This window comes from Puma concolor, chromosome B1 (genome assembly GCF_028749965.1).
Source record: "Puma concolor isolate L17-30 chromosome B1, mPumCon1.1.hap2, whole genome shotgun sequence".
Taxonomy (NCBI): Eukaryota; Metazoa; Chordata; class Mammalia; order Carnivora; family Felidae; genus Puma; species Puma concolor.
This window is the reverse complement of record NC_141670.1, coordinates 102,101,477-102,115,486: the sequence shown is the minus strand read 5'-3', so window position 1 is coordinate 102,115,486 and position 14,010 is coordinate 102,101,477. Positions and strand designations below refer to the sequence as shown.

At 38.3% G+C, this 14,010-nt stretch overlaps 1 protein-coding gene across 2 annotated transcripts in view; it reads left to right on the top strand.

Moving 5' to 3' along the window:
- AFG2A (AAA ATPase AFG2A) overlaps positions 1-6,704 on the top strand; it is a 362,101-nt gene extending 355,397 nt beyond the window's left edge. For both annotated transcript variants that reach the window (XM_086704270.1, XM_025921597.2), the window contains one exon: positions 3,439-6,704. In XM_086704270.1, the coding sequence (XP_086560396.1) occupies positions 3,439-3,615 (177 nt within the window). In that variant the 3' untranslated portion in view covers positions 3,616-6,704. The remainder of the gene's footprint in view (positions 1-3,438) is intronic.
- Positions 6,705-14,010: the final 7,306 nt, after the last annotated feature.

Below are 14,010 nucleotides of genomic sequence, written 5' to 3'. Positions count from 1 at the left end.
ATTGACTACCCTTCACTGTCATTATGGCCCACATGACTTCTGAAAACTATCATTGTTATTTTTAGTGACATTTTGATGACAGAACTTATCTTGTCTCTCTCTCTCTCTCTCTCTCTCTCTCTCTCTCTCTCTTTAAATTCTTCATTTTGGCTACTGAGGCTGGAAGAGTACAATCTCTGGTCTCTTTCTCCCCACCTTGCTGTTTCTTTGCTCACTTTATCCCTCCTGCTCAGAATGCCCTTTTCTACCCTATACGTATATCTAAATTCCGTCCTTCCCAGTTCGGTTTATGAAGCAGTAATTTCTCTCTTCTTTCCATACCAAAGCACTTTTCCTTTTGCCTTGCTTAACAGTACCTCTAATACCATGCCACATTGGACAATTGATGTTCATTCCCTACTGGTTTGAGAGTACCAGAAGACAGATACCACAGCTTGGACATCTCTGAATCCTCTACTGGGCCTCATCTAGTTGTTATACAGAGTAGTTATTCAGTGGATGTTGATTGATGAAAGAGTGACTGGTTAATGATTTATAGTGTCTTACTTCCTCTCAATTACTAGTTGTGTGTTGCTAAGCAAATATGATAGGAAAATAAAAATGGTAGAAAGTATTGCCTAATTGACTGGTTCTTCAGAGCATCCCTGATAAATAATATAAAACAGGAAAACATTTATCGAAGCAAGTGTTGAATTCACATAATCCTTCTGCCACTCTGGAAGTGCTAACAACTGTGATCTGTCTTCTGTACAGAGGAAGACACCTTTCTATGTGGCATCTGAATACCAGGATTCAGCTGCTCTGATTCCCTTGTCATTGTCTCTCAAAGGTTCTACAGGGCATCTCTTTCTAACGCAAACATTGTTAGTGCTCTCATCAAAACTCTGTCCAACTTTTCTATACCTCACAATTTTGTAGTTCTCCAAATTGGATGGAATTGTTAATTAAGGGTCAGGCCAGTCCTAAATATAGTAGGGGAATTACTCTTGAGTGTTAACATATGCTGGAGGCTCTAAGCTACAAACATCCAGCTTTCAAGTGGCTGTTACTGCTCTGACCACATCTCGCCACCAGTGCCCCCCCATCACTGTCCTGGAAGCTGCCACATAAAAGCAAAAAGCAATTTATAGCTTAGGAAAATCTATAGACAGAGATGTGAAGGAAAGAAAGTTGATCTGCAAGAGGAATTGCTCAGGGTTGCTGACCCTAAGGACAGCCTTCAAGGCCTCAGTGACCTGTCACTTCCCATTACCTACATTTCTCTACCATGCCTTGTTAGGCTATCTGAGATTCTGATGATTAGAGGAGTATAACCATTTCTTCTCCCAGTTTGATTACTGTATATTGAGAGAGGAAGCCTACTAGACTGTTAGTTCTCTTTCTCAGATGTACCAGCAGTGTGAGCTACTCACTGTCTGGCCATGTGAACCAAATTCCAGGAAATTGGAGAGGTTCCAGACAGCCTTGTGGTCACCTCTCCCTTTCCTCCACCCAACCTCCCTACCCACCCCCCCACCAGCTTACTGTGTTTATCTGGCCACTCTGTTTGCCATGCTCCCATCAGATATTGTACACTATTAGTGGGATCCCTGAATTATACAAAATCGAGGGGCGGGGCGGGGAGTGTTCACATAGCAATTAATTAGTACTGCCATTAGCATTGTCTAGCACATGGGGTAGGTACTCAGTAAATGTCTGTAGCCATTATGTACTGGATCCAGTATTCTTTGAGGTAAGTCTCAGTTATGAAGTGTGCAAGACATGGCACTGGTGACTTCTGTACTCCACTTAGCATGGGAAAGGACCCACATGATGGAAACATTCCCTGTACTGTCTCAGATGAAGAGCTAGAAGTCCACCAGCCAGCAGGAAAGTCAGGCCTTTCTGCCTCTCCCACTGATCCTTCAGACTTTTCAGCCTTGCAGCCATTGCTTCAAATTCTTGCAGGTAACAGAAGTGCTGCTGAGATGGAGGGAAGGAAGGAGTTGAAGCTTTTCTCCACTTTGTTCCTTTTTCCTCCCTTCGTGGAGGTCCTCAAGGTCCCTTTGGAACAGAGTGGAACCATTGGATAGCCAGTTTACCATGCTAGGCATTTCATGTGCTTTTACTGTGCTTATTAATTATTATATCTTGTTTTCAAAATAACTCTCTCTGCACCAGTATATGTGATGAAGTTATTTTACTAAGCCCTGGAAGTTTTGTTTTTTTCCTTCAACAAGTTGGTAGCCACTCTTTTTGGAAAAGCATTAACATGCATAAGCACTATAGTCAACTTCAGTGCTCATTAATGAAGCCCAGAACTAATAGTTACATTGTCGTAATTTGACAAAGCCATCTAAATCTATGCAAGTTTTTTGAAAGCTCCCTAAACATGCTGCTAAATCCCCTAAAAAGCTACTAAACTGCTTTGGCAGCCATTAGCCCAGCATAAGCAGAGGAACTCTTTTCAGTAAGTGAACAAACAGAGAAAATATGCTGAATGGCTGGACAAATGTGTTTCAGCTGGCCCTTTCATTTACCGATATAAAGGTGCAGTCAGTATCAATCACTGTTTTCCCTGTTGCCCTGAAAATCACAATATCTCTTTTCATCCCACAAGCTCTTTTCACCACAGTAATGTGTCTTTAGAATGACACTGGCATCAGCCTGCTTCCGCTGTCTGAAGTCCAGAGAGCTTAAAAACACATTTCAGGATTCAAGACTTGAACCTTCCTCCCCTTCCGTTTTCCTACCGCCCACTCTGTCCTCCCTCCTTCTGCATCCATTCCACCCCCTCCCCAGATTCTTTTCAATTCTCGCAGCTTTCCTCACTGAGTAAACAAAATTCACTTCTCTGTTCTAAAGCAGCTCTCCAAAGTAAACTTAGAAAACTCTATCTGATATTCCCAAGATTTAAGAACTTGTTCAAGAGATGCACATAAAGAAATGCTTTTACATGTCGGTAATACATCAAAGGTTGAAAGTAATGTGGAAATTCTATGCCATGACAAGGTGCGCTGATGCGCAGGACTTCACTGTATATCGGAGTAGCTCCCTCCTCTGCCCTCACCCCCTTATCACTTGGTTCTTACCTGCCCCCACCACACATACACACTCATCTTTTGTCATCTTGTATTAGAAGTATGTGCCTGTGTGTCTGTTCCACCTTTATCAGTTGTGGGCTTCTTAAGAACGAATGCCATATCTTATATATCTTTTTGCTGCTCCTGATTCTGAGTACTTACTACATGGTTTTGGAATGAAGACGATTACTTTTTGTCCTTTTGAAAACTGAAGTGGAATAACCATGAAGATAAATGTTGGCAAGGGTGCTTATAGTTGAAGCAGTTACCACGGATGAATATTTGAAATATATTCAGTTGAATCCATTGAAATATTGATTGTCTTTTCTCTCCCCTTTTTTGTTTTGTATGTTTGTTTTTGTATGTTTTGCTTCAGATTATAGCTGTCTGTAGAGAGGCGGCTCTTCTGGCTCTGGAAGAAGACATTCAAGCCAACCACATTATGAGAAGACATTTTACTCAAGCCTTGAGCACTGTGACACCCAGAATTCCTAAATCATTGAGACGTTTCTATGAAGAGTATCAGGAGAAGAGCGGGCTACATACACTCTGAGAAAGTATGCATGTTCAGTATGCTAAAAATGCTTTCTAGAGAAAACTTGTTTCTTTTTAAAATTTTGTCTTGAGAGTGTCCAAAAAAAACCTCTCATAAGCAAAATGTCTGAAATTGAGAGGCTTCAGTGTTTAAAGACATTTTAAATCATATGGATACAATGAAAATGTCCATGAAAATCTTTGGACACAACTTTAAGTCAGTTTTATCTGGAAATGTGTGCTGTTTTAAAGAGCAAACTTCAGCTTTTTCATTTTTGACCTAGTTTATTCATCTCATGAAATGCTTTCCTCACTCCAGAATCTGTTTCACTTTATTACTAAATGCCCAGCCTGTGAGCCTCAGTTTTATACAAGAACATAGAAAATGCATGTGGTTGGGCACCTAAGTGGTTCAGTCATTTAAGTGTCCATCTCTTGATTTCAGCCCACAGTTTGTGAGTTCAAGTCCCACATAGGGCTCTGCACTGCCAGCGTGGAGCCTGCTTGGGATTCATTCTCTCTCTCTCTCTCTCTCTCTCTCTCTCTCTCTCTCTCTTTCTCTCACTCTCCCCCCACCACTTGCTCCTCTCTCTAAATAAATAAGTAAAAGAAAATGGGTGTGGATTAATCCTTAGTGAGAAATATTTACAGACCATTATTTTTAAAGGCCAGCCAGTGGAATAGACAAATGCACAAACCAAACTTTTGTGGCCTTGTTTCTAGATATGTATTTGTTTTCATTAGAATTCACACCTACATGTTTGCTTTGGCCTTCTTAATCTCTACTTATGGCAATAAAAAAAGAGAGAGAGAGAGAATTGAGAGTTATTTCATGTAATCCCCCTTGCCAAGTTTAAAAAATTGGAAACATAGGGGCGCCTGGGTGTCTCAGTCGGTTAAGTGTCTGACTTCGGCTCAGATCGTGATCTCACGGTTCGTGATTTTGAACCCCATGTCAGGCTGTGTGCTGACAGCTCAGAACCTGGAACCTGCTTCAGATTCTGTGTCTACCTTTCTCTCTACCCCTCCCCCACTTGTGCTCTGTCTCTGTCTCTGTCTCTCTCTCTCTCTCAAAAATAAATACACATTAAAAAAAATTTTTTTTAATTGGAAACATAAGCCCAGTTCAGGCCTAAAGCAATAGACTTGTTTTGTTTTGTTTCATAAAATACTATAAATAAATTGTATGTTCATGTTTTGAGTTTGCACACATTTTCAGGTTACCAATAAACTTTTTCATTTCAAAGATAAACCAAATTAATTGTACTATTAGTCATATTTTCTTATGTTGCATTTTAAATATATGTATTTTTGCTCTTAATTCTTTATCTTTGGAATTTCTTGACACTTTAATATTCTATAAATATCTTTGAAAAACTGTCGGAAATCGATTCCCCAACTTCCAGTTCAGAAACTGGCAATGGAAAGAATGTGCCCTAGATCTTTGAAAATTTCCAGAAAGACAAGTCAGGCAAGAAATACCTGATTATCAAAATAATAGGACTATACAGTTTTGTGGTGGTAGATATTCTGAAGTCATGTCTCAACTGTCTTATCCTTTGACTATCAAAAATAGATTTGCAAGGCGTTTTTTTCCCAGACTACATTGGTTTATTAGTATATACACGAAATCACCAGGGGAGAAAGAATATTACTACTATTTAGAGCTCTGTTGTCAAATAGACACTAGTCACATATGACTACTTAAATTTAAATTTTAATGAATTAAAATTAAATAATATTAAAAATTTAGTTCACCAGACACGTTAACCACATCTCAGGTGTTCAGTAGTCATGTGTGGTAAATGTCTGCCATGTGGACAGAACAAATTGTAGACCACTTCCATCACTCAGAACGTTCTGTTGGTTTCTGCTGATTTAGAATAGAAGCCTTACTCAATGAAATAAATAGGACCTCGAAATTACTTTTATGCTTCCCATTTTCCCTTCAGTTATTAGAGGACCATAACTTCTTCCCTCTAAGTGCCAAGGGCGCAAAATAAATAAAAGAAAAACCTATCCCCAAAGGCCTAAACAGAAAAAATTTTAAATTATTGTTGCCAATAAAATAAAAATCGGAACAGCAAGCTTCACCTGACACGGGCTTTCAAGCTGGAAGCTGGGTGGTGGGGAGGAAGGTGGTGATCTCAATAAGGAGTTCAGATGTTAATGGCCACTTAGACCCTTCAACCCATGTGATGTACAAAGTTATAACTGACCCTCATATAGAATGCCCAGGTCATTAAAGACCAACACCTTCAGTGTAAGGGCAGACTAGAAAAGAAATTCTTCTGCTGGCAAGAGAGGTCACAGGGAGCCCTCTTGACTTAAGTCTGTGCTTTGGATTAAACAAAAAAAGAGGCTCCTCTGAGAATTCTGACTACAAGCTTACCTGACCACAGGTTCCAGGCTTGAATTCGCACCACCTTTGTGATACGGAAACTTGACATCTAAAAATTAACATGAAAACATCCTTGGAGATATCCTTGGAGTGACTAGCAGTTGCAGTAGTCAGAGAACATATCCTCACCCAGGCCACAGAGGATTCCAACAGCTAAAACCCTGCTTGCAGAGTGTATAATCCCCAAGGTTGTGGATCACTAGAGCCTCACACTCTGCTAGTAGAGCATAAATTGGTACAGCTACTTTGGAAAGCCAGCTAGCATATCTAGTAATGTTGAAGATTCTATAAATTAAGTGTTCTCTTTGGTGTATATCTCAGAGCAAGTTTTTTACAATGAGGTCACAAATAAGAAAATCATAGCACCATTATTTCTAAGGAGTATGAAACTGGAAACAATCTATCCATCAGTCAGAGAATGGATTTCTACCCAATACATACACATTGCTGTACTTATGGCAGTAAAAGTAATTAGAGCTACATGGAAAACAAGAATTTCAAAAAGAACATTTTGGAAGAATACTTGCAATTTTTTTTAAGTTTAAGGCATGCAAAATAATATATGTTGTTTATGGGGACATGTGTAATAAACGACTATGGAATGGAAGTGAAAAGCATCAAATATGGGGGAGGAAATTCCTCAAGGGAGAAAAGGCTGAAATGTCATATCTTAAACTGCATGATGTGAATACACGTGTTGATTGCAATACAGTCTACGCTTTTTTTATCCCTAAGTGTTTCATAATAATGCTTAAGAGATGAGCCTTAAATTGGTACATTATGGTGCAAGGGCAAGATGTATCTCTAGCCGTATTCTGCGTCCTAACCAACATCACAATACTGTCATTCCACCCAATCCTTGGACATCCAATGCAATCCACAGTGCCTACCATTCCATGTGTCTGGAAAATCAGAAGTACCAGTATGATGGAATAAAATGCAAGAAGGCCAAATAAAAAAAAAAAAAAAAATCAGGCTTTCAGGACCCAAGAAACACTAGAGAAATTTGTTGGTGAGAGTTTGTGTTTAGGTGATATATGCCTTATGGCAGGGATGGGAGAAATTAAATCTGGAATCAGACATCTGTTTCCATGACACTGATCACACAGGAGTAGGAAGTTGAGAATTTTAAAAGATTTTAGAGCATTACATCTTCAATCTATTACAAACCAATTATTTTTTATATCTTTAGCTAGCTAACTATTGCCATTGAAAAGGCAAATAGTTTTTATTTGAATTTTGTGCCCTCTTAATAACAGTACCAGGAAAAAATAAGAGTCCTAGAAAAGAGCAGGTCTGGGGTCACTAATTACAATTTACCCCGGTGCCATCTGCATGAGGCTTTTACTTCTGATTCCAGAGTGTCATATGTATGGATTTAAAATAGTGTGTGATCCTATTATTGGGGTTTGTTTGTGATCGAACTACACAGTATAGTTCATGGAAAATTTAAGTTCAACAAGAGAAGAAAATGTCCAGTTTCCTGTCTTAAGAAAACAAGACTTTATTGGCATCTGGTCAAAAGTTTGTTGTTGATCCAGATTCTCTTCAGGATTTCGGGATACTCACATTGACATGTTTTTGTTTTTTTTTTTTTTTTTTCAGTGCTTAGGTTTTATTTCAAATAATTAAATTAGTGTTTCTAACAACAATACTTAGAAGAATGGCTTCTAGCTTTTACTCCTCTATGACCAGGAAAGTGTGTAAGCTTATTACTGACTGCCCTAACTTTGCTTGAAAAATGTTCAGTTCTGTGTTATTTCTAATGTATTCAACAGGTTTTTTAAATAATGTATAGGTTTTCCACTTTGGAAAAATAATTATTGAAGTTGTAGAAAAACCAAACTTGAGTATATGTTTAATTTATCTTGATCAGGAAAAGGCTGCAGAAAGCTGCTATAAAGGTAGAATGAAGTTATTTCACTAGCCTGTTGTTACTTAAATTTCTGAACTTAAGGTCGTTAGAGTTGGTTTGTTTTGTCATGTTTCCCTGAGTTTTTCTGTTAAAGATGAGCACATACCAAAGCACCCTTTGAAATTATATATGGGTTGAATCAACAGTAATTTTCAAATATGGCCCACACAGAAATTCTTTTTAAAAAAAAAAATGTTTATTTACTTTTGAGAAAGAGAGACAGAGTGTGAGCAGGGGAGGGGCAGAGAGAGAGACACAGAATCCAAAGCAGGCTCCAGGCTCTGAGCTGTCAGCACAGAGCCCAACGCAGGGCTCAAACTCACGAACCGTGAGATCATGACCTGGGCCAAAGTCAGACGCTTAACCAACTGAGCCACCCAGGCATCTCAGGTCCACACAGAAACTCTAATACCCCAAATTGATTTGCCTTCCTTCCTTCAGTTTTCATTATAATAGTTGTATGCATGGATAGACTTTTAGACTTTTTACCTAATATCTATGTCAAATATACTCCAATAGCCTATATCTTTTAGGACTTTATTTTGGGGAAAAGAATTCATTCTAGAAAACTTAGGCAGAAAGAGACGTTGCAAGGTTTTAAATGGTTCACAAAATCATTGGGAAATTTGTAGACTCCTCTTTCAAGACTTAAGTGATAAACATTTCTGGAAAGATGGTTAAAATGGTGCACTTAACACACCACACACAACAGAACTTAAGGAAATTAAAAAAAAGGTAAATAGTTCATCTGTGCTGAAATCAGGGAACAGATAAACTCTGGGTTAAGTATTTCAAAGGCTATCCGGAAAGTACAACACATTTTGGACCAACTTAAAAAGAATCCAGGAAGTTCAGTATATACTTTGCTTGAGAACACATATGATAGGAAATATTTGGTTTCAAGACACCATCAGTTGTAAGATTATTAATTTAAAAACATTGTTTTTTGGAAAATAAATAAATTACTGTGATTTCACTATTAATATTATTACAACCTGATTTCAGAAACTGTCAAATGTGAAAAATATTAGAATCAAATACAGTTAAGTGAGATGGGAACTGACATGTAATAATAATATGTTCATATATTTGTCATAAGCCCACAGCAATTAAAATACTATTTGCAGCAACATAATCATAAAAAATAATAGAAATGTTGACAGGTAAAAGGAGAGTCAAGGATACGGGGCCCAGGTTATTTGGGGCCAGGAATAATCACAGTTTGAAATATCCCACAGGGAAATAGCAACAGGGGAATGACGCCAGAAATCTGGGGGTGAGGTTGGGAGTCTGGACAAACAAATTACCAAAAGATAAAGCTGGAGCACATTAGGAGGGACATTTTCTGGGGAAAGAGAAAAAAAGTTTAGAATACAACATCTTTGAAGTCTTAAAAATGTTAAAATATAGGCATTGTGATTCAGGGTATAATAAAACATTTGAGTAAGATTTAAAAGGAACAGAGCTAATGGATTTATTTATAATTTATTCCACAAATATACCCCCACAGCTACAAAAAGGCATATTATTTACCATTTTTTTTCTCCCTCTCCACCCCCCTTTTGGTGAAGTATTCATTATAGCCTTATTGTACCACAATAACAAAACATTAGAATAATTCAAGTATCTATCAGTAGGGTCTGCTTTATTATGGTATATCCATACAGTGGAACATTATAGTGCTGTAAAAAAAAAAAAAAAAAAGGAAAGAAATAAACTCTGTAAATTGATCTAGTAATTATCTTCAAGATACAGAGATCTAAATAACTTAGATATATGCCTACACCCTGCAAACAGAATGTATATCATTTTATTCTCTCATATATCTATATAAATTATGTAATAGGGTGCATACACACACACACACACCCCAATATTTGCAAACACAGAAATGGTGCAGAACATGCTTTATAACCACCATGTAATAAAACTAAAACTGAGAAATGTAGAAACAAAAAACCCCAACTGTTTAGACGTTCAAAATTCATCTTGAAATGATTCTTTGATCAAAGAGAAAATCAAAACCAAAACAGTAGAATATCTGGAAAATAATGATGAAAAATATTTTCATTAACAAAATAAGATTAACTAAATTAAGCATTCTCCTCAAAAAGTTATTATAAATAACTCCAAAATTAACCTCAGGAAAATATAACAGTAAAAGCTAAAATTAACAAAAAACAAAAAATGATTGATCCAATGCTATTCTTTGGAGAAAAAAATCCACACCAAATTAATCTTTTTGTGGTGGACAGAATATACCCCCCACACACGTATACCCACAAAGACTTACACATTCTGGACCCTAGAAACTGAATATAATACATTACCTTAAATGGCAAAAGGGACTTTATAGACATGATTAAATTAAACATCTTGAAATGAGAGAACCCTGGATTTTCTACATAGGCCCAATGTAATCCTAAAGTCCCTTATAGGAACTTTAAGTCCCTTATAGGAAAAGGAGGCAGGAGAATCTGAATTGGAGGAGAGGTCAGAGAGAGAAATTTGAAGATGCTACACTGTTTGCTGGCTTTGAAGATGGAGGAAGGGTCCAGGAGCCCAGGAATGCAGGCAGCCTCTGGAAGCTGGAAAAAGACAAGGAAAAGGATAGCCCCTAATGCCTCCAGCCTTGCCAATGCCTTGATTTTAGTCCCATTTCATAGACTTACTGCAGACTTCTGACCTCCAAAACTGTTACAGAAAATGTGTGTTGTTTTAAGCCACTGTTTGCAAAAATATAGCAGCAATAGTAAACTAATATGCTTTCTGTTTTGATTTTTAAAAGACAAGAAATCCACAAACACACAAAATTGAGGTGAACAGAAACCATATTTATGAATGAAATAAAAAATTAAGAATGTTGTATACTTGTTCCAATAAATGTGAAAACCCTGGTGAAATTGTTGATTTTCATATAGCTACCTCTCAGAAATTTGTAAGCTCAGATGGTTTTATAGGCTAAAAGTCATTCAGATTTTCAATCCCAATCATCATTACGCTATTTAAATTGTTTCAGGGGGCGCCTGGGTGGCGCAGTCGGTTAAGCGTCTGACTTCAGCTCAGGTCACGATCTTGCGGTCCGTGAGTTCGAGCCCCGCGTCAGGCTCTGGGCTGATGGCTCAGAGCCTGGAGCCTGCTTCTGATTCTGTGTCTCCTTCTCTCTCTGCCCCTCCCCCCTTCATGCTCTGTCTCTCTCTGTCTCAAAAATAAACGTTAAAAAAAAAATTAAAAAAAATAAAAATAAAAAATAAATTGTTTCAGAGCATAAAGAAAGAGGAAGTTTTCCCAGTCCCTACTCTGACTAATATAGTGCCAACCCCCTTTCACTAGCTACATATCTTTAAAAAGTGGCTCAGAGAGCATGGAACCTTGGTACCCTTTCCCCATACCTTGCTCTATGCATCTTTCCATCTGGCTGTTCCTGAGTTTTATCTTTGATAAGCCAGTGATTTAGTAAGTAAAATGTTTCTCTGAGTTCCATGAGTAGCTCTAGCAAATTAATCAACCCAAAGGAGTGGGTCATGAGAACCTCCGATTTATAGACAGTCATAGGCACAGGTGACAGCCTGCAATGGTGATTGGCATCTGAAGGCGCAGTTGGGGGAGGGGGTGGCTGCATTGGAAGAAGGAGGGGGAGCAGTCTTAGAGAACTGAGCTTTTAACCTGTGGGATCTGACAATATCACCAATGTCAGAATTGAACTGAATTGAGTTAATAGCTTGATGTTTGGAAGAAAACCACCCCCCCCCCTCAGAATTGGTGTCAGAATCATTTTTGGTTTTTTATGGACTTCTGAAAAGGATTGTCAAATAAATATATGCTATGTTAACTATATGGCAGCAATAATTCTCACTGGTGCTGACTTTCATATGGTAGTCATGTATCTGCTCTTTTTGTGTAAGAAAGTACTGTTTCCTGAATTTCATCAGTTGTTCAAATATTGTCTTTAAAATGCAGATGGTCAAAATCTTTTCTGCATATTCTCATGACATAAACAAACAAATAAAAACCTCAACAATATTTAGATTTGGGAGTAAGTTATAGAGCCTGATTCCACCATAATTATACAACTTTGTTTTCCACCATTCCCAAACAATGCTTTCTATATTTGTTAAACATTGTGAGTTTAGATCTTATTTAGTTTGCAATGGAAAGCCCATGTTCTATTTCGAGTTTGATGGTCCATAGAGCTTCTCTCATTTCTAATCTCTTGGAATCATTTTAGCCAAAATATCTCTTTCCTCTCTCCCTCTCTCTCTCTGCATGATGCCCATCAACAGTTTGGTATTTGCATGAAATATCGTAAGTGCTGTGAAGTTTACTTGGTTGGTTGTCTGAAATGGTCTCAACGGTGGCCTACCTTTCGTAAGATTGAGATGCCAGACTTTTCCTGGCATAATAAAGATGAAGAAATCTAGCCCTAGATCCTGACCTAATAAGTGTCAGATCCAGGAAAGATGATAGGTCCCAGGCCCCAGGGCAGGCTTGGCCTCTAACAGGAGCACACAAAGTTCTCTATGGCTACAGAGAGAAAAGCAGGGTAGAGTCACTGGGCAGTAAGTGGAGAGATTTGATGGAAACTTAGACTATTTTTCTTAATGAAATCGGAAGCTCTGTTCTCAGCTGAGTATGGGGATGGAGGAGGAAGCATTGGAGATTTGAGAAGAAAGAGTAAATGGCCCATAAATGTGTAGTAAGATGGCAGGGCAGAGCTAAGTTCCCACGAGGGTCAGTGGTCATGAAATTAAGCACAAAGAATTTCCTGTCATCGATCATATTCATATATTTTACCTTAAATTCGTATCATTTTTATAATTTCCTTCTCTTTTTTCCTCCATGTTATTTTAGCATATAACAGCCTAAAACCAGTCCAAATGTAATCCCCAATTTCCATTATAAGTTAAGGAAAATCACTTGGCTTCTGTACCAAATGTTTTAAAAAATCCTTTTTTTTTTTTTTTTTTTTTTGCGTATTTCCACACACACAAAAAATTGCGCTTCTGTGCTTTGCCTCCTCCATATAACTTCTCAGTAGGAATTCCTTAGAAAGCTTGATGGGGGTGATCGAATGAGTGCGAAAGAGCTTATTGGCTGAGCGTTAAAGCATAACGGCGAGCCATTTCTTCCGCTTCTACTAAGCTTTCGCAGGTTCAATCAAGAGAAACCTGGTCCTATGTCTCCTGGGTTCACCTTTCACAGTTTGCCACTTTATTCCTCCACACAGCTCCCATTTTAGTAACAAAATGTCTAGTAAAAGCTAGGACTTGGAATCATTCAAGTAGATATAGACATGTTAACATACATTTTCAGATATTTTGTAAGTCATGGAGACCCAAACTTTTGTAAAATGTTGAGATTTTTTAGTAAGTTTTCTTACAAAAAGTTGGTGAGAAAGTATTACAGTGAAGTTTTAGCACAGAGCGAGATCGTACTAATCCCGAAGAACAGTAAGGATTTTTCCAGTGGCTTCTGAGAGCAACTTGTCTTTTTCACCTGTTAGGGTGGTTTAAAGTTCATCATCATGGAGCCCACCAGCCCTGGAAATGGTCCAATAGCTCTGAGTCATAGGAACTTGTCCATCGCTCTGGGCAGAAGTTGTCTGTCATTGTCTCCCTGTGTCAGGTTTCTCTTCTGGTCTTGGGGAAGAGAAGGTCCTCGTGCCCTTATCCCCTCTCTCCTTCCCTAGTGTATCAGTGGAGATGGAGTATGGGGAGGGTCTTCTCGCTCCCCACCACATTCTGGTCCACCAAACTTTCTGTACACCACACTTCACATCTTTCTTTTGTGTTTCCTTTTGTTGCGGTTCATTCCTTTACCATGCACTTAACTGGCCAGCTCCAGCGGACTAAAGGTGAATTCCATTAGGAAGCACACTGGGGAAGAAAGTAAAAGAATTTTGGCCAGATCACAAAATGTGGATAATAATATACCGATCAGAATAGAATACTCACCCATTTCACGGGGATGCTGGGAGAACTAATTAATGTTTGTAAAGGCCTTTGAGTTCCTTCGAGGGAAGGTGCCACCAGAGGGCTAAGCATGATTGTGAAGGGATTATGTGCACAAATACAATACCAGGAGCCAGGATATTACTA